Source organism: Pteropus alecto, unplaced genomic scaffold (genome assembly GCF_000325575.1).
Source record: "Pteropus alecto unplaced genomic scaffold, ASM32557v1 scaffold67, whole genome shotgun sequence".
Taxonomy (NCBI): domain Eukaryota; kingdom Metazoa; phylum Chordata; class Mammalia; order Chiroptera; family Pteropodidae; genus Pteropus; species Pteropus alecto.
The window spans coordinates 2,363,522-2,390,456 of NW_006441061.1; the positions used below are offsets into that span (position 1 = coordinate 2,363,522).

General features: G+C 35.3%; 1 protein-coding gene across 2 annotated transcripts in view; it reads left to right on the forward strand.

Moving 5' to 3' along the window:
• Positions 1-26,935, forward strand: part of PBX3 (PBX homeobox 3) — a 195,369-nt gene that overhangs the window by 148,352 nt on the left and 20,082 nt on the right. For both annotated transcript variants that reach the window (XM_006917971.1, XM_006917972.3), the window contains exons 4-5: positions 8,018-8,208; positions 14,093-14,228. In XM_006917971.1, coding sequence (XP_006918033.1) covers positions 8,018-8,208; positions 14,093-14,228 — 327 coding nt within the window. The remainder of the gene's footprint in view (positions 1-8,017; positions 8,209-14,092; positions 14,229-26,935) is intronic.

The window sequence follows — 26,935 nt, forward strand, 5'->3', positions numbered from 1 at the left end:
CCGCATTGGAATCTTAGAGCAATTCACTCTCCTATGTTTTGCAGTGAAGCTGTAATGAAAATGTATCTGAAGCCTGTTTAGATTTAGATTGCCATAAAATTAACAAACACCACCACTGCAGTAAATTAAAGTACCTTATAAACACAGCCACATTTACAAAGCTAAGCAGACTAGAGCTACAGTTTGAGCAAAATTAAATCCAAGCTGCAAAGGCTCAGTTTTATGTGTGTTTTAGGAGTGGTACTGTCCTTTAAATACTGTCCTTTTTCTTTCTCCATAAAATGTCCTTTGATCATATGCCACCATTATATAGGCTCAGATGTAAATGATTGGTGATGATAACCATCTAAATTCACTTATAAACCTTTTGAAATATTAGGCATAGAATATATATTAGCGTAAGGTTCTTGAATATTATGTTCACCCAATGGGAAACAAAACTATTTTAATTTTCTCTTATTGATCTTGACACCCTAAAGGAATGTGATAATTTTTTAAAGCTTATAATAACTGTCTGGTAGTACTTCATTTGGGTGCATTGCTTCCCTCTTTAGCTGGGACAAAATCCTGGTTGCTTCTTTGTCTTCTTGTTGATTAGCTACAAGTTTTGACAAATGTTTTTACTATACCTTTCAAATACACTCTTATGATTAAAGGCCTAACTATTAGAATAGGTAAATTCCTAATGAACTTGAGCCAAGCTTCCTGGAAAACCTGTTTTTAAAAATTGAGGGCCGTCTTGTTTCCTTCACCTCTCTTCCGAAAGGAAATGGACACATTGGTTTTTGCAAATGAAATTTAACTTAGACATTTGTTCTCAGTTAAAAAGGAAGATATATCATGCCCTATGCATCTCTCCCACTTTGCTTGTACCAGAAGAAATGCTTGTACACAGGCAATTCACTTCATAATTTATAGCTGCTATAATAGAGATGACATATTGAAAGCTATCTACTATAATTATATTGAAATACATTTTTGCTGAAGGCGAAAGTGTTATAAAGGTCCCAACCCTCCCTAAGCATCTGGGAACCTGCTTTTTGAATTCACTGATGTCATTTGAATTCACCTCAAATCAGGTAAAGCATTGGAGCCAAGCATATACACTGAAATGTGCTCAAGACTAGTCAGGTATCATTCAGCTGCTAGAGGACTTTCAGATTGCAGAGGATTGTTGGGGGAATGGAGAATGAGTGCAGAACCTACACTATGTAAAGTAATAATAGCCTTGAGCATTTTGAAGATCTCAACATTATGTGCTTATATTTGTTGGCAAAATCTCCTTAGCTTATAAAGGAATTTCATTTTTATTTTTATCTAGTTAAAAAAATGCTGATGTTATTACATTAGAGATGTGTAACCTGCAAACTCCTAATCTCATTTTGCTATTTTTTTTAATAGTTAAGCAGGAACGACAAAAAGGTACTACCTGATATAAACTTTACATTTCATTTTCCCAAGCAAGGCTTTGTCATCATTGCTCCAAGGGAAAGGTTTTACTTCTTGCCAGCTTCATGCCAGGTCTCTTCCTTGGCTGGAGGGAGCATTTGAGTGTTCTCTTTTTTCTTCTAAGTTTCTAGTTTATGGGCTCTGTGTACCAAATGTATCTTTGACTACAAACTTGATTAATAAAATGAATTGTTTCGTATTTGAATACTCTTTTTCCAACTTCTTTGGAAGCAGCGTTTGTATTACTCAGGCAATGGGAAGGCAGAATTAGTTAATCAGAGTAGAAACTTGCTTGCAGAATAACATACAAAAAATATGAATTTCATTAAATTGCCATTTTCATTGTCAATAATAACTGCCATTTATTAAGTATTAATCATGTTCCAGACTCCACGCAAAGAACTTAACATGTATTATATAATATAATTCTTACAAAGCCCTCACGAGATAGGTTTCTAAATCATGTAATTAGGTAAGAAGTATTGAAGTACAATAGGTATTTTATCTTTGCGGCAGTTCCTTAGGCATAATGGTCTCATTCTAGCTGGTTTAGAAGGAATTTTTAAGTGTTAACTTTTATCCTAAAACAAGAAGAATTTGTTGATTTAATAATAAACATTCCATAAATACAAAATCTATAATTTTGGACTAGAGTTACTTGTAAGGTTATAAAGATATCTAGAAAATGGATGCATGCATCAACTTTTAATAGAGATTTATTTTTTATTTGAAAAATGGATTGTAGAATAGGGGGTTTTATGATCTATTGTCTACAATCGGCTTCATGGTTACAAAAGAACAATTCAGTTTTTAGATCTGATCACTGAACCATTTAAAAACTTCCTCTAAAGTCAGTGCTTGCTTACTGTCTGATTTTACATTTTTACATTCAGTGATCTGAACCTACAGACAGGAAAGGGTTGAATCTTAAATTCACAACTGGTAAATGCACCACCATAAAACAAACAAAACCCTGAAGACTTTAATTCTGAGTGCAAACCAGATAGGTATGGATATAGCGGAGACAGTTTTTACTAGCCAACAACTACCATTAAAAACATTATCCACAATCCAAATATTTCAAATCCTTAATTATTATCTTGTTTGGATTTTTAAGGAGAAAAGAACAAATGGCAAGGAGAAAGGCCCATATTGCAAAGAAAAGCTCTCTTCTTTTGAGGTAAATATGCAAGTAAGAAAGAATGTAGCCTTAGGAGCTTCTGGCAGCCATTTTGCCACCATGAGGGAGAGCATGCCTGGAATTAAGACTGGTGCTAAGGGTGATGAAAATCCAACAGAGAATTTGGGTCCTGGGCACATTGTTTGAGCCTATATCAAGCCCCCACCTGAAGTTAGCTCCATTTCTGAACTGTTGAGTTATGTGAGCCAATAAATGACCTTTATCTTTTAAGCCCCCCCAAAAGTATTGATTGAAACTATTTTTATCAGATGAAGCCCTCCATGTTTTATGTTCACATAACTATGTTATTGTTTGTGTTTTAAAACACAGACCAAAATAATGCATCCTAGATAGTTTTCAGCAGCTAGATTAAAAGAAAAAAAGTTTTCTGCTGTTACTCTAAATCAGAAAATTCAAGGAATCAAACTTTCATTTCCTTATTCAAATTAACCAAGTCGTTTTTATATTTGTATTGTGGACATTGACTAGAAAGTTATTAAATGATAATTTCACTTGGAAAAATGATAAGGCAATGAAAAATCTCTTAATTTTAAACATAGTCTTGGAAGTATGATAGAGAATAGAATAAATGTTTGAAGTGAGCATCCCACATTATAAACAGCATCGATGCTAGTATGTGATTGGGTGGCCCTTCAAAACAACTCTGCAATCATTCGATATCGTTTTTACTGCATTTATGTGTTTAAAAAATGTATGCCTTATAAGGAATAGGAGATGAGGCAGTACTGTGCTCTGTTCTGATCCAGTACAGATGATGCTGTAAATGAGGCTGTAATTTACTTTCAGTGGTATAAAAGAAAAAAAATCACTTTGCCTAAAGTGTATGCATCTTTCTTAAGGGTGTACCCAGATTTTAATTATCTAAATGTAAATACTTAACGAATTTTACTTAGAGTAATGAGCTAAAGTGCACACTACATAAATGAGATGTTCTAATTAATCATGTATGAACTACTGGTTTAAAGAAAAGCTACGTGAATTCTGTGAATGTTGGGATATCGCCAAATTGCTGATCAGCATTTGCATTCGTAGATGACTTCACTTAATGAGTTGTGAGATATTCAGCAAATGTTTTAGAAAATTATGAGTTTTTAGATGCAGAAACTTTTTGCGTTTAACCTGTTTGGGTTTTTTTTTCTTTTCTTTTCTTTTCTTTCTTTCTTTCTTTTTTTTTCTTCACATGAGCCTTTGGCTGCTTCTTAGAAGCTATAGGCAAACATTCATTCTGGAGAGATGAAAATGCAGCCAGAGAGAAATACTGAGAGAGCTTACATCTCAGGTATCATTCACACAAGAGGCTTGAATTATTTATCAAGACATATGCCATGTCATAGATATATTTTACCATGATGCTTGAGCTAGTTTTGTAGGAACTAGGAATGTTCTATGTGCAAATTAGAAATGCTTTCATACTCTAGTACAGCAGTTAGTTCTCAAAGTTTTTGGTCTTAGGATTTAGACTCTTAAAAATTATTGGAGACCCCTTAAGAGCTTTCATTTGGTGGGTTATATCTATCAGTATTTATTATGCTAGAAATTAAAACAGGAAAATTAAAAGAATTTATTAATTTAGAAAACCATTGTTAACCTAAATAACATTATTAAAACTTGTATTTTCCCCAAAAACTCAAAATTCAGTGAGAAGAATGGCATTGTTTTCACATTTTGCAAAACTCTAATGTTGGGCTTAATAGGAGTCACCTGTATTCTCACCTGTACTTCTGCAGTCAGTCTGTTGTCTTGTGGTTAAAGTATATGAAAAACATCTGGACTCACACAAATATGTCATTAGAAAAGGGAGGAGTATGTTAATAGCCTTTTCATATAATTGTGGATATTGTTCTGTGATGTTACACTAAAACTTGACAAGTTGTATTGTAAAGGTTAGTTACAATGTGGAGTCTGAAACCATATTATACTCTCTTTTTTAAAAATCCATTGGTCTAGTTTAGATCTTCTTCTATCTGTACATGTTTTTGTAACCTCATACATTGATTAATTGGAAAATATTGGTTCACTGGGTTATATATATCTTCCAGTGTTGATACATTTCATTATGTAACATCAAAATAACATATTTATTAATACCAACACCAAACTAATCAGGCAGTCTACTGGGAAACTGTCGAGCTCATAGTGGTGGATGCAAGTTTTCCAAAATTATAATTTTCACTTGAAAATTCAAATTTCATCATTGGCACACCTACTATCAGCTGGTTTCCTTAACATGACAGGTTCACTTGGCTCCTGTCTGAGAAAACATTTGCCAGATATCCAAGTCTGAATAATCATAATTTATTTCACTTTCAAATAAAAACAGTGTTTCATGAAAAAAAGCAGCTTTACTCATAACTTAATCACACAAGTGCTTTTTCTCGAGACAACCATCCATTGATATGTGGAGCAGTACTTTTTGTACTTTTCGCTTCCCGTTTGTCACACAGAATATTAAAATCTTAGTCAAGTGTTTGAAATGTAGTAAAATGAATAATTTCTCTTGTTTCATTAAGGGCATTTCTAAGTGAAGCTGTCTTTGTGTGTGTATGTGTGTGTGTGTGTGTGTGCGCGCGCGTGTGCGCGTGTGCGTGTTTGTATGAATGTGTGGTGGTGAAGAATAAAAAAGGAAACATCAAAGATTACTTACTATACTGTTTTCCAAAGAGTTTTACTTCGTATATTGGTCTACAAGATGCTATAGAGCTGTGCTGTCTAATACAGTTGCCATTAGTCACATGTAACTCTTGAGCCTTGAAATCTGGCTAGTCTGAATTGAGATAATTCTGTACATGTAAAATACTTACTGAATTCCAAAGTATATGAAAATAAGAATGTAATATGCCTCATTAACAGTTTTTAAAATTTTATATGTCAAAATGTTTACTATTTTCCATATATTGGATTAAATAAAATATATTGTTAAAATTAATTTCATCTGATTCTTTTTATTTTATTTTTTTAATGTGGCTACTAGAAAATTTAAAATTTTTCATATGTGGCTTTGAATATATCTCTTTTGGACAGCACTACTCTAGAGAAAAGAGATTTTGTGGCCAAATTTATTTGGGAAAAGTTGGATACACTATCCCTGTTTGAAGATTTACTACTATTCATATTGGCATATTAGAAGAGCTGAGGAGTTCTGCAAAAGTAAAAAAAAAAAAGGTCTTTTAAAATTTGCGTTAATACAGCATTACCCGAACATACTGTATTATTGGACCATGTATTAACATTTCTTGGAACTGGCTATAGAAGTATAGAACTTGCTGATCCAGTTTGAGAGAATAATTCCAGTTTAATTTTCTTCATTTTACTGCTGAGGAAATGGAGGACTGGAGTTTGTCTCATTGTATATCATTGAAATTATATGAACATCTCTTTAGGGAAAGTACAAGAAAAAATACACGTTTCTTGGCAGGCTGACTACTTCATTTTAGTTTGGCATAAAATAGTTTAAAATGACAATAGAGCAAGGAAAATCTTAAATTTTATTTTGGTTTCCTTAAAGATGGAAAGAACTTCTGGATTTAGAACTGCAAAGTTTCTTAATTTTTTTTGTGTGTCATAACCTAAGACAGTAATTCTTAGCCTTTTTTTAGTTATACACTGGCTAAAAATCTAGAAAGAAAACAAAATTTCCACAGATTGTCCCTTCAGGAAATACACATGTACATACAACTTGTATAAGGTTTCGTGGAGTCATAGGCATTTTAAACCTATCCATGAACTTCAGGTTAAGACTTCATCATTTATAGTTTAAGGATAATGTATTTAAGGCTATTAATCAGCATTACTCTTAAATTGTAATATAAAAACCCACCAATCAATAGGTATTTATTGGATGCTTACTATGTATATTACACAATTTCGCACTCTGAAGAATCCCACAAGTATAAAATAGTATTGTTACTCACAAGGAATTTTAAATTTCTTAAGAATTAAAACATAAAAAAACTTTAACTGGTAAGCAAGACTCATTTTACCTCACCTCAGAAATTTATAGAAAAGCTCCATTTATAGAAAAGCTCCATAAGTAATGCATGACCATAAAAGCTTAGAATAACCAAAACATCCAGTATACTTGAAAGGTTAGTTCTCTAATGAACAGTTAGAAAAACCATCATGTGCTAGATGTGAGCAATGTTCAGGATATCTGTAGAGAAGTGGACATTATTATAGCTTCAAAATGTGTCTTGCGGTGATCAATGATTGTTCTGTCTGCTTGCCCTACCAGGGGCATCCGTGCAGTAAGACGCAGAACCTCCTGTCTTGCCTTTTTAACGAAAATGCCAGAAGATGTTCTTTCAATTCATGAGTATAGATTGATGCTTTACCAATGCAGTACTGGATTTCAGCGTAGGCCCAGTTACATGGTTTTATAGTTATAAAAGAATGTAAGCGAACTTAAAGAAATGAGCTAAGGATTGTTAACTGAAAACTTTGAGATGTGAATCTGATAAGGATTTGCCTATCCCTGAAGAGTTGAGCTGCTCTGCCCACCTTCCAGGGATTGCTCATGTCCGCTGATAGGGCCCAGACTGCAGCTAAATTATACTAGGACATTGGCTTGCTTGGCATCCAAGGCCCTGTGCATACTAATACAACCTGTGTCCCCTCTTCTCCTCTACATGGTCTCTCAGTTCCTCTGAACTTGCTACATACCATCATTTCTAGGGTTTTTATTGCTCCTGGAATTCCTCCTGATTCCCATCTTTATCTACCTTTCAAAAATCCTACTTATTCTTTAAAGCCCAAATGTCACTTCTACCATGCAGCCAGACATGATCTCTGCCTCCAGATGAGACACTCCCTCCTTGGGTCTTAGGAAGCTCTTTTCCTATCTTCCTTTGACACTTTGTACAGACTGCCTTGTTTGAGAATTAGTTTTTTATATATTTTATCGCACTAAAGGCCAGGTTCACATCTTGCTCATTTCTGTGTCTCTTAATAGCACTTGGAAGAATTTGAACTTTATAGTCCTTCAGTAAACATTTGTAGAATAAATATAAAACCCCAGAGAATTTACTAGTGTTAACATTGAACATATATTTGTATTTATATATAGGCATTAGTAGAGAGCATCCTCCAGTGGGAAAACCTCATTTTGGAACTGGGACAAGGGTGGGTGGGAAGGGCAGTTGAGTGCTATGTCTCCTTTGCATGTGTGGCCACTCATAGTTTCAGAATTCTTGCTGCCCCATCTAACTACCACTGCCATTTCACAAGTGTCTTAGTTTTCATTTTACCCTTCCTACCGTATAATGCCATTGGCAATCGCAAATGAGGTGGAAATTCAGATCAGTGAATGTCTGGATGTGATAATATAAAATACCAGAATCCTAAGGAGTGATTTTTTTTTTTCCCTTACAGGCATGTAATGAATTCACTACACATGTGATGAACCTTCTCCGAGAGCAGAGTAGAACACGTCCCATTTCCCCAAAAGAGATTGAAAGAATGGTGGGCATCATCCATCGAAAATTTAGTTCCATTCAGATGCAGCTCAAACAAAGCACTTGTGAAGCTGTTATGATTTTAAGATCAAGGTTCCTTGATGCCAGGTATGTGAGGCCACAAATCTGTTGCATAGCTTTTTTTTCTCCTTTTCATGCCTTGTATATTATTTTCTGTGAAAATGACCAGTTGGTCTTAGATTCTTCATTAATTTGGCTATAAGAGCTCTTCTCTACAATTGACAGGTAATTCACCTCATGATGCCTGCGCTGTCAAGCCTCTTCTTACCTGGGAGTGATAGTGCTATCGGCTGCCAATTTGGCGACTCAGGAAATGGATAGGATTAGTGCGGCTACTAATGATTTAGGAATATGTAGCCTTTCAGATCTGATGTTAAATAGTATTTTTGATAACTTTTAGTCTGTAACTCTGTTTTAACAAAGCTTTGTTTTCTAAGAATTTCTTGATGTTATGTGTACAGTATAAGAAAATACTTGGAGATACTGATACTCCTAAAAAGGAAGTGGTATTTTATTTAATAGCAGTCACCACAAAACCCCAAACTCCATTTTTCCAAATCAGGCAAGAAAGCTTATCAGTTTCTCCTGTAAGGATGAAATTTTTTTTTTTATCTGAAGCTTTCTCCAAGTTTCACAGGAGAAACTTGAAAGTTTCATAGGTAATGAGTTGTATATGGCGTGTTTGACCTACTGGGTGACAAAATAGAAGAACTGTCAAGTTGCTGCTCTGCACAGCCTCCACAGGGACGCCTCTTGGGCATTGCTAAAGCTTATGATCAATCTTCAGCTTGGAAAGGAGTTTCTATTTGTTTGGCTTTCTCTCCCTTGGAATCTGACAGAGGTGCTAATTATCATCCAAATTTTACAGTATTAAAGAAAAGAACTAAGTCAGCCTCTCAACTGGAAAACAAGATGTGTGGACTGTCTTCACGCCAGAGCTCTTCCTTAGAGCCAGATAAGGAAACATATGCCACTTAATTATACTACCATTCTCCTAGTTGAGCAAAGCCCAGTTGTATCACCTTTGGTTCCTTCTTCTGTAATAAATCAGTTGCTAGAACTCACCAGTACTTCTTTTTTTAACATTTCCTATCTCTTTCTTTCTATCTTTCCTTGTACTGCTCAGTTCATGTTCATCCTTTGTACTTGGACTAGCACAGTACCTTTCTAATAGTCTCCCTGTCTCCAGGCTTATTCCCCTCCCTCCCGCCCATCTTCCACATTCCTTTTCTGTTTCTATATAGCATCGCTATGATGCCCTAACTGCTTTGCCAAAAAACTGCAGTAGCTTTTCAACGCTGGATAATTCATGCACACTACCTAACCTGGCATTTAAAGCCTTATATGACATATTCGTGCTTGCATTACTTTTTTGTTGGTTGTTAAGATTTTCTAAAATTTTATTTTATTTTTTCCTGTTAAAAAATATAACAAGCTCACTATGGAAAATTTGGAAAATATATAGAATAGAAGGATGGAGGATAAAAGATAAGTACATTTTTATTACCTAAAGAAAAAAAAACATACCATAAATGTTTTAGTTTATTTCCATTGGGTTTTGGGGAGGCTTTTTTAAAAAAAATTAATGTTCTTGTGACAGTACAATATAATTTGGTTTTCTTTTGTAAAAAATTTACTATGACTATATAAACATTTTTCATAGAGTATAAGCTCTAATTTTAAATGACGTTTCAATGATCGAAGTCTACCAAATGGCTATATGATAATTTACTTAGCCATTCCTCTGTTTCTGAGCATTTAAGTTGTACCTTTTAATTTCCGTTACAGCTTGCTTCATCCTTCCTTCCTTCTCCAAATATTTGTTTGTGCTGAGGATATAAAGATAAACAAGATAGGTTGACATTCTTGCCCCAGTTGAACTTACATTCTACTCGGTGAAACAGACAATAAACAAGTAAACAAATATGCTATACCGTTTTATTTAAAACTATAATGAAATGTAATAAGATAAGAGCTATGAAGAAAAATAAGGCAAGGTAAGGAGAGAGAAAATGATGGAGAAAGGATACTATTTGAGACAGAATTTTATTGAAACTAGTGTTTCAATGAAAATCTTTATGCACTGAAGCTTTTGATTTTAGGATTATATCATGAGGACTAATTCTGAAAAATGAAATTATTAGATCAAAATTTGAGCATTTTTAGTGCTGTTACTATATTACCATATTCTATATTACTATATTCTTTCCTGTGTTTAATCTAAAATGAAATAACTCTTGGTCTTATCTGTTTAGAAGTCTGTCTTTTTCTCTGCCTAACCACCAGTTCTAACACCACACATACCCCTCACCTTTCATCCCCCACCACACACCTCCTGGCCTCCCACACAAACCCTGTTCTCCCAACCCTTTTCCCAAGTTGGTATTAAATAGTATCATGAGTTGTCATCTGTGAGGAGGTCTAGTACGGAGCCTGAAACATAACCAGTGCTCACATTTATTATCTAGTGAAACCCTGCTCATCCTTTCAGGCCTAGCCTAAAAGCGACCTCTTTAGGAAGCCTACTTTAATCACTCCACTGAGTGGTCCTCGCCTTCTCTTCAACATTAAGTTTATACAATTCTCTGGACCAAACTTTATGCAGACTGCCTTTCTTGTAGCTTTTCACAAACATTTGTTCTCTACCTTTGTAAATTAAGAGTCATTGAAAGCAACAGCCAAGTCACACATTTATACCCCCTTAAAGCAAGAATCTTACATGTACTAGGCTGCAAGAAGTTATTTATTGATTAACCACATGAATGAATATTTTCACTTAATACTTTTAAGAGCTCAAATCAAAGAGTCAGAAAATAACATTTTTAAATTGTCAATTTTGAGCATTTTAATTTAAAAATATGTAAATCAAAGATATTTAAAAATACTTCCAACAGAAAGATTCCTTCCTAACACAATTACAATCCTTATTTCTGCCGGTACTTTCCCATTCTTGTCAACATGCGTCCTTATTTTTTTTTAATATATAACTGCATTCATAATGTATACACCTAAATGATTTATTTTTCTTCCAAGAAGAGTAACTATGTTAACAAGCCAAAGTGAGCACAGCAAGAGTGAGAAGGTGGCAGAGCTTGGAGCACAGTCCCTTTCCCCACAGAGACTGCTGTTAGTGATGTGATGTTGAAGGGACACGGCCCTGGGGCTGATGCACCACTGCACACTAGCCTGAGGCACAGCCACGAAAAGTGTGGTGAAACCTGAGGGGGAGTGAAATTTAGGGGAAATGTTTAACGGGCGTTTTCTACAGAATGTTTTTCTAAAAAGATAAAGTATAAGGCTGAGTTGTCTCTTACGCCTTCAAGCGAATGCAAATACTGAGCTTGGATTCTATCTATTTTTGTAGTGCCCCTTAGCAAGCCCTCTGTACTGAGAAAGCAAGGTTCTTTTGCTCTAGGCAAACCTACTCATGCAGATTCATGATTCCCTTGCTCACTCTGGCTTTTTGTAAGGCCATACTCAAATTTTCTTGGTAATCGAACAAGCTGAAGTATGTACCACTACAAAACAACTAGGAACAAACTTGCACAGGTCTCTCTTCTCTTTTACTAGAAGTGCTATAGTTTCACAGCCAGAATGTCTAGGGTAAGGTGTTCTGTTCTGCCCATAAATTTGTTCTCTGAAGTTTTTCTATATGTTTGCTAAAACTACTCTTAGGCAAATTGGTAAGTGAGCCAAAATTATCTTTGTCTTCCAAGATTCTACTCATTCCTCCTTTCATAAGTCCTCAGATCCTAAAGAAATGCCCTATGTCACCTACTCCACTGTGCCCTGGGTTTTGCTGCTGAATTCCATGTCTTAGATTGAGAGTCACAAACTCACATGCTTACATATAATGGCATTGAGTAGAGTGGTTGGATGAGGGGCCGTAAGGATTAGAGCAGACAGGTGCATATCTGAGCGGACAGCCGTCACTCAGCTTTAGCCTATGGCTGCCTCCCAAGAATGTATACCTGGTGTGGCTGATCTTCCAATTTTTTCATAAAAAACTAGAAACCTAGATTTTTGTGAACAAGTCATTATTGTATGGTCTCAACAAACATTATCCGAGGGCCAGGTAATCATCTGTGGGTTTGAGAGTTTCAGTATTTATTCTAGACCTTTTCCACCCTACTCACCAAACCACTTATTCATCCGAGCATACCTCTTGAAAGTACCCTCAGGTCCGGGCTTTGTTTTTCAAGTAATGCATGACTACTGTAAAAATGCTAATTACTGTTGCTGTATTTCTCTTCCTTCCCTTCTCTGTCTTCCCTTACCACCTCTTCCATCCAGTTCATCATGAAATCTTGTTGATTTTAATCCCCAAATAGATCTTGAATCTCCTCTTCTTCCCTTAGGAAACAATGGTTTGACCTGTCAAAAAATTATTGAAATTAAGAAATTTCAGTTCTGATAAGTTGAGATGTTTTCTTCAGATCTAGATTTCTTGCTTTGTTAACTTTCCCTTAATGTTGAGACATAGATCACATACCTAACCTGCCATGTTAGTGACATCATTTTAACTAGAAGAATCTCATATGGTGTACACATTTACAGCTGCCTACTGACTGTCTTTTCTGAGTGTAGGATATCACAATTGAGAATATCGTTAAGATTATTTGGAAGCAAGTATTAAGAAAATTATTTAGGGAAAATTATTTAGGGAAAGTATTTTTACTAGAGAATCTTATTTAAAGTGAAGTCTGACAAATGCTAATTTTCAGGCTGGAATTTTAAATCTTAATAACAAAAACCAAATGTAAGTAATATTTTTGCTATTTGAAATAAATTGTTAATAAATACTTGATCTTCTGACACTCTGCCTCCCCTCTCCCAGTTAAAAAAAATCCTCCCCTACTCTCTCCCTTGTGAGCATATCATATCAGCCCAGGCAGTTACTTAAGCAGAAAAATCCAGAAATTCTGGATGTATTTTTTTTCTTACCTTCCTTCTCTGTCTTCTCTACCCACCACCCCCATGAAATCCATCACCAATTTCTATTGCTTTTACCTTTCAAATCTTGAATCTTTTTATTTCCATTACTCTCACCGTATGCTAAGTTACCATCATCTCTCAATGTGACCATTGCAGTTATCTCCTTAAATATCGCTGTATTTCCTTTCATGTCCACCTCCCTCTATTCTCAGCAGTCAGAACAATCTTTTTAGAACATAAAACCTGTAATAGCTTCCTATTGGTAAAATAAAATCCAGAAGTTCTTATGGAGCCCACTGAGCCTGTATAATCTGGACCCCGCCATCCTTCCAGATTAATCTCATACATTTTCTGATTTTTGCTGTACTCCAGTCTCTTTTAGCCCTTTGGACTTCTAACCTCTTTTCTGTTTCAAGATCATTTTCTCTGTTTATTCTTTCCCTCTACTCTTTGACTAGCTCCTGTACATTTTCCAGGTCTCAGATTAAATGTCACTCCTTCAAGAAAACCTTTCCTGAGTTCATAATCTATGTTAGGTTTCCCTCTGTACACTTTCATTATACCTTTCATTATGCTTTTCCTTCATGATATGGTTACCACAATTTATAATTATTTATTTCTGCGATACTTGTCTAATATCTTTCTTTTCCTCAACTTCCTACTTTTTCCTTTAAGCCTCCAATCTCTTGTAAACTCTCTGGTAGATCTTATCGTTTTGTTCCAACTGGATCTGTATTGAGTACCTAGAACACATTAGATCTTCAATAAATATTCGTTGAATAAATTAAAGAATGAAGTTAATTGTGCTTCACATTCTAGTATTTTTCTTGGTGATTCTATATCTTAAAATGTGTTGGATAATGCTTTGGAAGATGCCAAGAGCATAATTTACAATATCATAGTAATAAATTAGATCCTAAAAATGCTTAAATATAGAAATTTTTTTTCTTTTTTTTTTTGTACGATGCTAATTAGTATATCCCTCTTTGGTTAATGCTGATCATAACTACAATTCTCTTTTTGGTTCTTGTCATAGACGGAAAAGGCGTAACTTCAGTAAACAGGCCACAGAAATTTTGAATGAATATTTTTACTCACACCTCAGCAACCCCTACCCCAGTGAAGAAGCCAAAGAGGAGCTGGCCAAGAAATGCAGCATCACAGTGTCACAGGTGAGTGAGGACTCCATGGGTCACTTCCCCAGTAATATAGGAACCTTTTTTCTTCCTTAGGACAGTCTCATCAAATTTCATTTTAAAGTATTTCATCATTAAAGAAGATATAAAGAAAATATAGCTATTTGCACATTTTTATTCAAGCTTTTAAGCTTAGGTAGTTTTTTAAAAATCCTAAGTGGCAAGGAATCAAGATAGTCACCCACCGCCCTAGTGTAAATCTTCTATAGAGAGGACATAAACATGCCATGGGAAGAGACACAGTTTATACTTAGGTAACTCTTTAGCAAATGGCATATAGTCCTGCCTTCTCCAATTTAAACAACTGGCCTAAGCCTCTGCCAAGTGAGAAACCAATTTGTGGCCGAAAGGAAATTTAATATAACTATTTGGTAAAAGCTTTGAGGAATTCACCAAGTCCTTTCTTGATAATCTTATGATATTTGGGTCCCAAGGATTTCCTTGCCTCCTTGTTATCCGTTAAACAGAAGAATTAAGTTCATTCTTGTCACTGTTTTTTGTATTTTGTTTTAAATGTCTATTTGTAATAAACTGTGGCCCCGAAGTTGTCATCATCTAAAAAAAATACTTTTAGTTTTATTAGGCAAATAGTATTTAGATTGAGGATTAGAGACAAATAAATAAGCAAACGACTGTACTTCCTTAAAATAATAAGTATATTCTATTAGCATTGGCTCTAAAATATAATTTTATTTAAATATATTATATACAGATTGCCATTTGAATATTATTTCTTTATATCAAATATGATGTGATATACAGAATATGATAATTACCAACCAGTTCTTGCAGTGAAACTTAAGGAAAAGCTGACCCTTAGCAGAAATCTCAATGTTCCCTAGAGGTCACATGAAACAAAAATTTTAAAGTAGTTTCTAAACAAACACTTTTGTTGTGCATCTGAAGTCCAAGATGCTAAAGATCCACTTCACAGTCCATTGAAATTTTCAGGTCAGTATATTAATCATTGTTATTCAGAGGAATATAGGGTCTGAGTTTAAGATGTTACCCTACCCTGTTTTGGCACTAGTTCCCATAGAACCTCTAAAGAAAACTTAAATTTATAATTAAGATTCTATTTAATAGTTATTGTCACTTTCCTATGAAATCATGGCATATCTTGATTTTTGTTGTTATTGTTGCTCATTTTGAAATGGAATATAATTGATTTGGGTTACCAGTTTACAATGACATGTATTTTTATAAAATGTCACTATCTGGATGATGTAGTACTCATTGCCACTTGAAATACTAAGGAACAGTATAATATCCTGGGTCACATAGGGAAGATGAAATTAAAAGTGTATTTATGTCAAGTGGATGTTTTCTGGTGTGTACATTTCCCTGAACACTATTGAAAGAATTGGGCTCATGCTGAACACCAGCCGATGTTGCCAAGCCTGGTTTTCCAGCTCTTTCAACAGCTCTCTGTCTTAGTATTCAAATATTTGCGGGCCCAATTTGCAAAAAGGTGCTTTCATGTTTCTACTCCTTTTCTTTATTTTTTTTTCTTTTTTATTTCTATAATATAGTCACCATTGGAGAATATCACAGATTATATACATTTCTCAAAAACTGATGTAATCCTGGTTTTTCATTAGTTGTAGTACTAGCATTTTGTGTGTAATGTAGGATTTGCTTAATATGTTGCTTGTATAATAAGTGAGAGAAAAGTGTCCTTCTGACTTCTAAACAAAGGAGATTTTGCTGTACTTCTAACATAGGCTAGGAACCATTTATCAATTTTTAAAAAAAATGTTTATTTCTATAGTCATTTTACTTGTTTTCTATAGAAAAATAGCTTTGCTAGGTTTTGAAATTGTTTTAGTAATTGCTTGAGAAGTAGAAATAACATAGACATAGATATATTACTCTGTCTAAAAAGCATACTTTCTGACCTTATTTCTCCCAGGTCAGCCTTTCAAATGCAGAATTTGACAGATCAGTTTAAGCATCATCGGTTTAAGCATCATCAGTTCCTCCCCTTTTACCTTTTTCTTGCCTAAAAAACAGTTAATTCCCCTCAACAGCTCCCCTACCCCACATGCCTGAAGTAAAAACAAAGATGTTATCATTTTAACTATGAAAGACATCAGTTGCTAGCCTTCTAATTAGTGTCCTTTTGTTTTAATTATTTAGAAGTGAAAGCAGAGAATGTTCCAGACCTGACAGGTTAATTACTTTTCTAAAGAGAAAAAAAAAACATTGTTTTTAAAAACACTATAAAATATACATCCTACTAAAATATAATTAAATTTATTAGAATTCAGAAATTGTTTATATGCAAAACTAACTTAAAAAATTGAAACCTACTGAAAACAGTCAACTGTAGCAACACTATTTTTGCTAGATTTAGAGTATATGAAACTGATTCTTTATTGATTGAAATATTTAAAGTACTGCTTTAATATTTAATAATTAAAGTAAGTGGGGCATCCTGGGCAAAGTGGCGTAGACGATAGAGGCTTTCTTTGTACATCTCCTCTTGCAACCACACCAAAGTTGTGACGGAAACACAGAGCAAAGCAGCAAGCAGAGTCACCTGGGGTCGAGATGAACAGAAGCCCTACAACGAGGGAGAGAAATAAATCACCGGCAACAGTTGGATGTTGGAAGGAAGGAAGGCACAAGGATGCCCAGTCTCGAGTGGCTGAGTGGGAAAGAGATGACGGCAGCTCCAGATGCTCCTCTTAGAGGGGCCGAATCTGTGACCGGACTTTCGCGAGGATGGACTCACTCTGAGCATGAATGCCGGTTTGGCTGTTTGCGGGGCACTGAGGACTTACATGGGGACACTGAGTTCTTGGAGCAAGGGTCGGAGGCGAGGCTTTCTCCCGGGCAGAAGTTTTGGCGGTATCCATTGTTCCTCTATTGAGCCCTCTTCTCATCTAGTATGTGGACACAGCACCGCCATAGCTGAGATGTCACCAAACTGGATAACAGAGGTTGCTCTGCCAGAGGAATCCCTGAAACTCTGCCTCCTTCAACTCGTGGCCATACCTGAGCCACATCTAGGTGTATCCTGGGCAAGTCCAGTGCTCCTTGATGAGCAGCTCCAGAACGCGCACTGGTGGCAGCTGGTCTCGGTTTCTGGCGTGGCCTCTTGAGGCAACTATAAGCACAGCATCTGTGGATTGCTTGCTTAAATCTTAACAGGTGGTCCTGGAGGGGCACAGGCTGGGGCTAAACTTGGCCTGCAGCTGAACCACTCTCAGGACTGTGCTGCTGGATACCTACTATACAAAGCCACACTAATAAGACAGGGAGACTCAGTAGCTTTGCTTAGTACATAGAAACAGACACAGAAAGGCAGCAAAAATGGGAAGACAAAGTAGCAGAAACCATATGAGGGAACAGAACAGAGATCCAGGGAAAATGAAACCAAGCAATCTAACAAATGTAGAGTTCAAAACACTGGTTATAAAGATGCTCGATGAACTTGGAAGTGTAGATGAACTCAGTGAGAACTTTAACAAGGAGATAAAAAACATAAAAATGCAAATAGAACTTATAAAAGGAAACCAATCAGAACCAATCAGAAATGAAGAACACATTATATGAGATGAAGAGTATATCAGAGTGGATGAAGAAGAGGATCGAACTACCGATATAGAGAATGGGGAAGCCAAGGACACCCAATCAGACTGTCAAGAAAACAGAAGCCAAGAGTATAATAATTTAAGGAGCCTATGGGACAAAATTAAATGTAAAAACATCCATGTTATAGGGGTACCTGAAAGAGAAGAGGAAGAACAAGAAGTTGAAAACCTATTTGAAGAAATAATGATGGAAAATTTCCCTAACCTGGTGAAGGAAATACACATACAGCCAACCCCAGGAAGCTCAGAGAATCCCAAAAAAGATGGACCCAAAGAGGCCCGCACCAAGACACGTTATAATTAAAATGCTGAAGGTTAAATACAAAGAAAGAATCTTAAAAGCAGCAAGAGAAAAACAGTTAGTATTTATAAGGGCACACCCATAATAATGGCAGCCGGTGTCTCTAAAGACACTTTGCAGGACAGAAGGGCTTGCACAAATATTCAAAGTGATGGAAACCAAGAGTACTTTATCCAACAAAGCTATCATTTAGAATCGAAGGACAGATAAAGAGATTCCCAGACAAAAATAAGCTAAAAGAATTTATCAACACCAAGCCATTATTACAGGAAATGTTGGAGGGACTTCTTTAAAAAGGTAAAACATGTATCAAAAACATGAATAAAGAATAGTAATAAGTACATATATATCAACAAGTACCTCAAGTGGAAAAGAATTAAGTGCTCCAACCAAAAGACGGGGGGCTGAATGGATGAGAAAACATGACCCCTACATATGCTGCCTACAAGAGACTCACTTCAGATTAAAAGACACAGACTAAAAGGAAGGGGGTGGAAAAAGATACTGCTTTGATGGACCTAGAGGGTATTATATTGAAGTAAGTCAGATAGAGAAAGACAAATACCACATGATTTTACGTACATACGGAATCTAAAGAACAAAATAACAACAACAAAAACAGAAACAAGCTCATAGATACAGAGAATATTTTGAGGGCTACTAGATAGGAGAGAGGTTGGAGGATGGTGGAAAAGGGCAAAGAGATTAAGAAGCACAAATGGATAGTTACAGAATAGTCATGAAGATATAAAGTGTAGCATAAGTAAAATAGTTAACAATATTGTAATGAACATGTAAGGGGGAAGAGGGGTACTAGAATTAGTGGGGTGATCACTTTGTGAGTTATAGAGATCTCTACTCACTGTGCTGTACAACTGAAACTAATATATTATTGTATGACAACTATAATTTAAAAAACTCATTAAATTGTACAATGTAAATATGAGCAACTAATTGTCTATTATATTTCGATAAAGCTAGAAAAAAATGTGGGGAACTTTCAGAAGAAAATTTACTTGGAGGGTAGGAAAGAATTTCTTAAAAAGGACATAAAAGGTATAAACAAAAAAGGAAAGGATTGACAAATTCTATGGTAGAACATTTTCCAAAGTACTTCATAAAGACTGAAATATCAACGTGATACAACCATTTTAGTGAAGATTGGATCAGGCAAGAAGTATCAATAGGTAATAAATATAAGGATAATTTTTGTTGAAGAACATGGTCTTAAGGTATCTCTCCACAAGCCCTTTATTAGTTGTAAGGGATAAAAAAAATTTTAAAAAAAATTGGAGAAATGGAGCAAAAAGTTGACCACGTGATTAGAATCAGCATCACCAAAGAGGGACAGATGGACATTGTGTATAGTATGTCATCCAAGAAAGTAACCTGAATCGAATCACTAGAAAACATCAGAAAAAGCTAAAATGAGGAATGTTCTATTAGGGGAAAAAGGAGGAAGGGAGCAGTATTCTTAAAATGTCATAGAAAGGCCATGGAAATGTTCCAGATAAAAAGAAGCTAAAGAGACATGACAAGTAAATGCAATACTTGACCCTAGACTGGATCCTGTACTGGAGAGGGGAAAATGCCATCAAGGATTTTATTAGGTTAAATTTACTAGAGTAATTTATAATTGTACTATGGTTATATAAGAGAATATCTCTAGTCTTAGTAAATATACACTGATTTACTGGGGTAAAGGAGCTTGATGTGTGTAATTTACCCCCAAATGGGTCAGAAACAAATTGTGTGTGTGTGTGTGTTTATATGTGTATTTGTGTGTATGTATGTATGTATATAAACACATACACACCTAGCGCACATGTATGTGTACACAAAATGATAAAACATGGGCAAAATGTTAATAACAGGTGCATCTAGGTAAGGGGTACACACAGATGTTCTTTTTACTATTTTTATTTTTACAAGTTTGAAATTATTTCAAATAAAACCTTTTATATGTGAAGACAGTCCACAAACTACAATATGTTTATAAGTATCTGAGCAAGAGGATTAAAATCAAAATATATAAGGAACTCCGATAACTTAATAAGAGAAAGACAAAGAAAGAGAAAAATAGACAAAAGACACAAGAATTTCATAGAAGAAGAAATATAAGTGGTCAGTTAATATGAAAAGAGCCTTCTTTTTATTAGTAATCAGGAAAATGGGGTTTATAAAAACAATGAAATAACATTTTATATTTCTCAGATTGGCAAAAAATCCTAAGTTTGACCATACCAAGTCTGTACATTATTGGCAAGGATATACAGCAGCAGGAACCCTAAGTATTGTTGGTAGGAATATAAATTGAGATAGTCACTTTGGAAAACTTGGCATTATTTTATAAATTTGAACTTATATATACCATTTCGCCCATAATTTCACCTCTAGCTGAAATTGCCCTCTTATCTGTATATGTCAGGAGACACATGTAAAAGCATTCATAGTAATGTTGTTTGAAATGGCAAAAAAATCTTGACATAAGCCAATTGCCCATTAACTGGGGAAATGGATAAATCCACTATAGTATAATCCCACAGTGGATTACTATGCAGCAATGAAAAAAGAATGATCTACAGCTACACAGATGTATTTGAGTGAATACAGAAACATAACAGTGAGCGAAAATGCAAATTGCAGAACATACGTAGTGTGATATCATTTTTATGAAGTCAAATCCAAGCAAATTAAACAGCATATTATTTAGAGGATATATATATATGTTTGAAGGGAATTTTAAAATGCAGTTAAGTGGAATGGGAATAGGAAGAAATAGTCAAGGAGTTTTAGTGGTATTGTTGTGTGGTAGATATACAGGGATAAATTTAATGTTTATGCATTATAGACCTACATTTATCAGTCAAGGAAGTCTTATGTGAATTATTAAAGTAACAGAATTTTAAAAAGAATATTTTTATTCATTTGTTAACAAAAAACTATTATAATACCTGTTATGTGCCAGATACTGTGCTAAGGATGGAAGAGACATCTGTGAACTTAATAGGCAAAACTTCCTGCCCTACCTGACAGAACTGTGCATGTCTGTTCACCAAAAGAAAGTGTAAGAATATTCTTAGCAACAGTATTCCTAACAGCCAAACTAGAAACAGTGGAAATGTCCATCTATAGGAAAAGGAGTAAGTAAAAGTGATATATTTATGTATATTTGGAATATTATGTAGCATTGAGAATGAGTCATCTTGACTATCTGTAACTGCATAATGCTAAGTGAAGGAAGTTAGGCACTTAGTGTATGAGTCCATTTATTAAAACGTTCAAAAACTAGCAAAATTTACCTTGGCGTTAGAAGTCAAGATAGTGGTTTCCTTGGGAGAACAGTGATTGGAAAGGGGAATGTTTCTTGATCTAAATGATTTCATGGATGTGTTCACTTTGTGAAAATTCATCAAGCTCTATACTTATGATGTGTGCCCCTTTATATATATAATTTGTTTTTACTTGACTAAAAAGTTTACTTATACAACATCAAATATCCCCTCATGGAACTTACATGTTTTGGGGAGGATACAAACAGATAAAATTTATCATCTCTAATTCATGAGATGATAAATTATAAAGTGATAGGTGTTATGGAGAAAACTAAAGGGGGGACGGAAACAGGGCATTAAAGGGTATAATTTTTAATAGGGTAGTAAAGAAAGCCACTCCTGAGAAAATATCTTTTGGTAGAGACTGAAGGAGATGAATGAGCAAGCCATGAGGCAAATTGGTAAAGAACTTTCCAGGCAGAAGGAAGAATAAGTGCAAAGGGCCTGAAGTAATAATGGCCTAGGTAAGTGGAGGAAGTAGTAGGAGATGGAGTTCAAGATACTATGAGGTCCAAATGGCACAGCGGTCTTATAGATCATGCTAATGACTTGGGTTTTTAAGGAAAACTGAAGAGTGACATGATCTGACTTAAGTTTTAATAGGAACACATGGCAGCTATATTGACAATAGACCATGGGAGGCAAGGAGAAGCAGACATCGGTTAGGCTGCTACTGCAATAATCCAGGCAGATGATAATGGTGGCTTGGACCAGAACGTTAGTAATAGAAGTGATGAGAGGTGGTTGGGTTACAGATAATCATGAAGGTATAGCCAAGAGAGTTTATTGATAGATTAGAAGTGAGATGTAAGAGAATGAGAGTCAAGGATAACCCTAACTTTTGCCTTGAGCAGTAGAAGGATGGACTTGTTATTAAGTGTGTTGGAGAAGGACTTGGGAGGAGCAAGTTTTTGGGGAGAAGATCAAAATTTTGGTTTGGGATATATTAAATTAATATATACTGTAGTTTTTAAAGGTCTCTATATATTATAGTATATAAATAGGCACAGGTAAGTGAAAAAATGTACAATTTATATTCTACATTAATTTGTGCTAATTTTATAAATATGCTTAACATAGAATTACAAGAAGAACTCAGAATTTGAAATTTCTGATTTCCTAAGGTTTGGTTTGATTAAGCTGGAGTTCCCCTTTTACATAACACCCTAAAAATTCACAAAAGGAGAAATTATTTCAATTGTCATAAGCACTGAGAATCATACTTAAATTGTCATATATTCTTAGTGGAGCAGATATTAATATGCCTTTACTTTTTGGAATAGAGCTAACTTGCATTGATTATTCAGGTTAGCAAATCACAAAAAACTCCATTGTTCTCCTGCTTGCAATTTTGAATTTAAATAACTCTGGCCCTACTTTCTATGCTAGGAGTTTTTAGAATGAAAAACGTTAACTTATTCTTCATTGCTCCTCTAATTGAAATGTACTGTAAAGAAAATATTGATTTTTTTAACAGATGAGAACCTGAAATGGTAAAGAGATTAGTTGGCAGCATTGAGATTCATTCATTCATTCATTCATTCATTCATTCAACTAATGTAAATTAGAGCTTTTCAAGTGGTGCACAAGACCCACTTTTAAATAGTCTGGTATGGAGAAAAGTAACTTACCCTTCCAGATGAGGCAACTGATGTTCAGAGAAGTTAAGTGATTTGACAAGAGTTACAGGTCTTTAGGAGTAGTAGAGCTAGAGGTTCTTACACAGAGGTTCTTGATAAAATGGAAGAAAATGGATTTTTACTTTTTCCCCTGCGAGAGGCAGTGTGATTTCTCTATCACTGGGGCCCCAGCTGCAGAGTCCTGGTTTGTGAGGCACAGGCCAGGGCTCACATCACTAGGGCTACATCATTTCCCGCTAAGCTACTTCAGAGACTCTAGGCTAGTTAGTAGTCTGAGGTCTCCATACTCATTAAACTACTTATTCCAAAGCCGTGAATATTCAGTAAGCTAATTAAAATTTGTAAGTAAGATTTCCTTATTAAAAAAAATCTATTAAAATAAGAAGAAGCCCGTTAAAATAATAATTAGAGCAGGAAAAAAAGAAATGACTATCAAATTACAGTATCTCTTTCAGCTATCCATAAAGGCCTTTTCAGTTACCTTGGCAGTAGACAGAAGGCAGAAGTAGATTTCTACTGTAAGTAGGCAATTGGTGAACTGGAGACAAGCTGAAGGAAAATGGCAGCTATTTTGTTAAAGTGGTCCTTTCACACTGTCTTAAAAGAAGGCTACAGACCCTCTGTTCTATAAAGACTCTGATTGTGTGTCTTAGTGGAGATGGGATGTCATTAAACAGTGTGCAAAGAACAAAAGAGCAGGTTATAAAAAGATGGGAGCTTTGAGGATGCTGTAATACTGAGTACAAATAAGGCATATCTGCAAGATTTAAAGAAAACCGAGGAAGCCTCTGATTTTTTTGTTGTCATTCTCTACAAACAATTAGTACTATAATTAGCATGGTCCCTAAAGCTTGCTCCAGTGATGTTATATTCATTTTAGAATTGACTTTTTTGAGGGAATCTAACACATGTTTGGCATGATACCCAAACTAAGGACAGATAGACTGTTTTCAGTGTAGACGTAGTGTCTTTTTTTTTCCCTGAACCTTAGAAGAAGCCATAATCAGAATCATGGTCCCTCCAGTTTTTGTCCCCATCATCTTGTTTTGTCTATTCCTTTCCTTAAGTAGTCCCATCAGTCTCTCTTCAACCTGTGCCTGATCATTGCATCTCACCTTTCCATGGCCTTGCTTCTGTGAGGCATGTCAGACCAACAGACCAATATATTAGTCAGGGTCACAGCAGAAAATAGAAGGCACACTCTAATTAGAAAAAGTTGAGGAGAGTTTAACAAAGTGACTATTTACAGAAGTATGAGCAAAGTATAGGGAATCCAACAAAGGGATAATATTTATAATGCTTGGTTCTGTTACTATCCTTTGTCCTGAGATGAAGGAAGGGTTACCAGAATCCAACCAAGACATAGAAGGTGTGCAGAGAAGGACAGTAACCAAGACCTCAAGTAAAAGCAATATTACAGTGAGGGAGTCAGGGGAACAAATACTCTGACCTTACTTTCCTCTCTTCTTCTCATCTCCTGCCAGTGACTTCTTTGGCCAGAGGCCTGAAGCCATATGGGTCAGCCTCTTGGGGCCCAGAGCAGGGTGAGACCACATAAGGGGAATAAACAGAAGATACACATTGTAGCCCAAAGGGCAAAGACACCAGATCAGAACCTGCTCCAAGTTCAAGCCTCCTGGCATCCCACTTATATTGACTCTGTTACTTCCACCCAGGAGGTCTGGTATTCATTCTCCACGGATGTTCTCGGGCTTCCTTTGTCCTTGTCTTTTGACTTTTCTTCTCCTTTTCTGACTCTTCCGTCAGCTGTGTGGAGAGTATATTACTTTTCTAACATGAGTATAGATTTTGAGAGTAGAAGCTACAAACTAATTTGATCCAGCCAAAGATACATTTCAAGATTTTCCACTGTTTTCCTAATTCACTGAGTAGGTACTGAGGCACTGTGCTTGGCACTATGGCAAACCAAGATGAATAAGATAGGGTTCTTCTCCCTTAGAAACGTCAAACATGAGGGAGACAGACAAGCACGTTACTTACAGGATACAAAAGGTGCCTGGGGGAGTGCACATGTGCATATGGGTGCCATTGTGGAATATGACACAAGGAGGAGTTTACTTTCTACTGAGAGGATTAGGAAGGTCCCCCAACTTAGCTCTGTGACCTTGTGCAAGTCATTTAACCTCACTGTGCCTCATTTTCTTATATATGTAACTTGGATTAAAAAAGCATGTGTTTTATAGGGTTATGGGAGTTTCGGTGTGCTAATATATGTAAAGAACCTCGCAGAGTGCCTATCGCAGAGTAAGAAGAAGATATAATGATAATTATTATTATGCTATTTTTCCTCCCTGGAATGGTCTAACCCTAACTCCCCTACACAAATGTATGGACATCTTATTATTTCAAAGCTCACTTCAAATGTAAGTTCTTCAGAAAGGTTTCCTTGTACTCCTAGTTCATATCCTCCATTATATATTCTCATAGATTCTTATACTTTTCCTTGATAGCACTTACCACAACTACAACTAAATAATGAATTGTTTAATGCCATTTCCCTGATAGATGTTGAATTCCATGTTGATAGGTACTGCAGTCTTATTCAGCACTGTACGGCACATAGACAATAAATGTATGTTGAAGAAATGATTTAGGTAGAAAGTCAAGCTTGAGCCTGATTGAGGAAGGTGGGCAATTATAAAGTTTAGATGTTTAGATGTCTGCAATTATGCCTGCAATTATGAGGTTGAGCAGTTTACATGTCTATTTTGCATTAATTAATTTATTCAGCAGTATGCAACTAGTGATTTCTGGTTATTGCGCTACATATAACAATGAATACAACAGAGATTCTGTCCTTATGGAGCTTATTCTAATGATTAACATATATATTACATATAATACATCTATATTACATATATTACATATAATTAAATATATTACATATATATAAAATATATGTGTGTGTCATATGGTGGTAGTAAGTGCTATGAAATAAAATGTTGAAGATAAGGACTTCTGAATTGAGATGTATAGTCAGATTGAAAGATAATCTTCGCACCAGTGTATAAGATCAGTTTGAAGGAGAAACCACTAGAATGAGAGTGACTACATAGATTATTGGTATAATTCAGGCAAGAGGTGGTAAATTCAAATTAGAGGCCACTAAAAGTGAAAAACAGGTAGATTTGAAAAGTATTCTGTGGTAGAACTGATCTTTTAGAGATTAAGTACATAACTGGATATGAATTTGAGGAAGAAAGAAAAATAGAAGATAACTGAGTTTCTTAGCCCAGATAATTGAAGATGGTGATATTATTAGCTGATATAGGAAACACATGAGGAAATGCTGGTTGGATGGAAGGGAGCTTAAAAGTTTGTGGTAGTTATGCCAAATTTGCATTGCCATCAGTATCCCAGTTGGGGAATGTTCAGTTTGGAAATATTTAGAGAAATGTCAAAGTTAAAAATGTAACTTGAGAATCATCCACTTAAATTCATAGTTGAGGCCTTGGGAATGGATGATATTGCCCAGAGAACTTGCAGATAAGAAGAAAATAAGGCCAGGGAAAACGACTTTTCTCTGGGTCATTTGTCAATTTTGAGAGGGTGACAGAGGCTGAGAGATTAACAATTTCTTTGTAGAGAAAGATAATGTCATTCTAGGTTTCAAGTTGTTTCTATAACAAAGCAAATAAAGCCTTGAACACACAATTAGAAGAAAATAAAAACAGACATACAGGAAGACATGACAACATGTACTGAAGCCAGCACAAACAACAAACAATAGAAACAGACCCACAGAAATCTAGAACATAAAAGAATCTGATATGGAGTGTAAAATTAC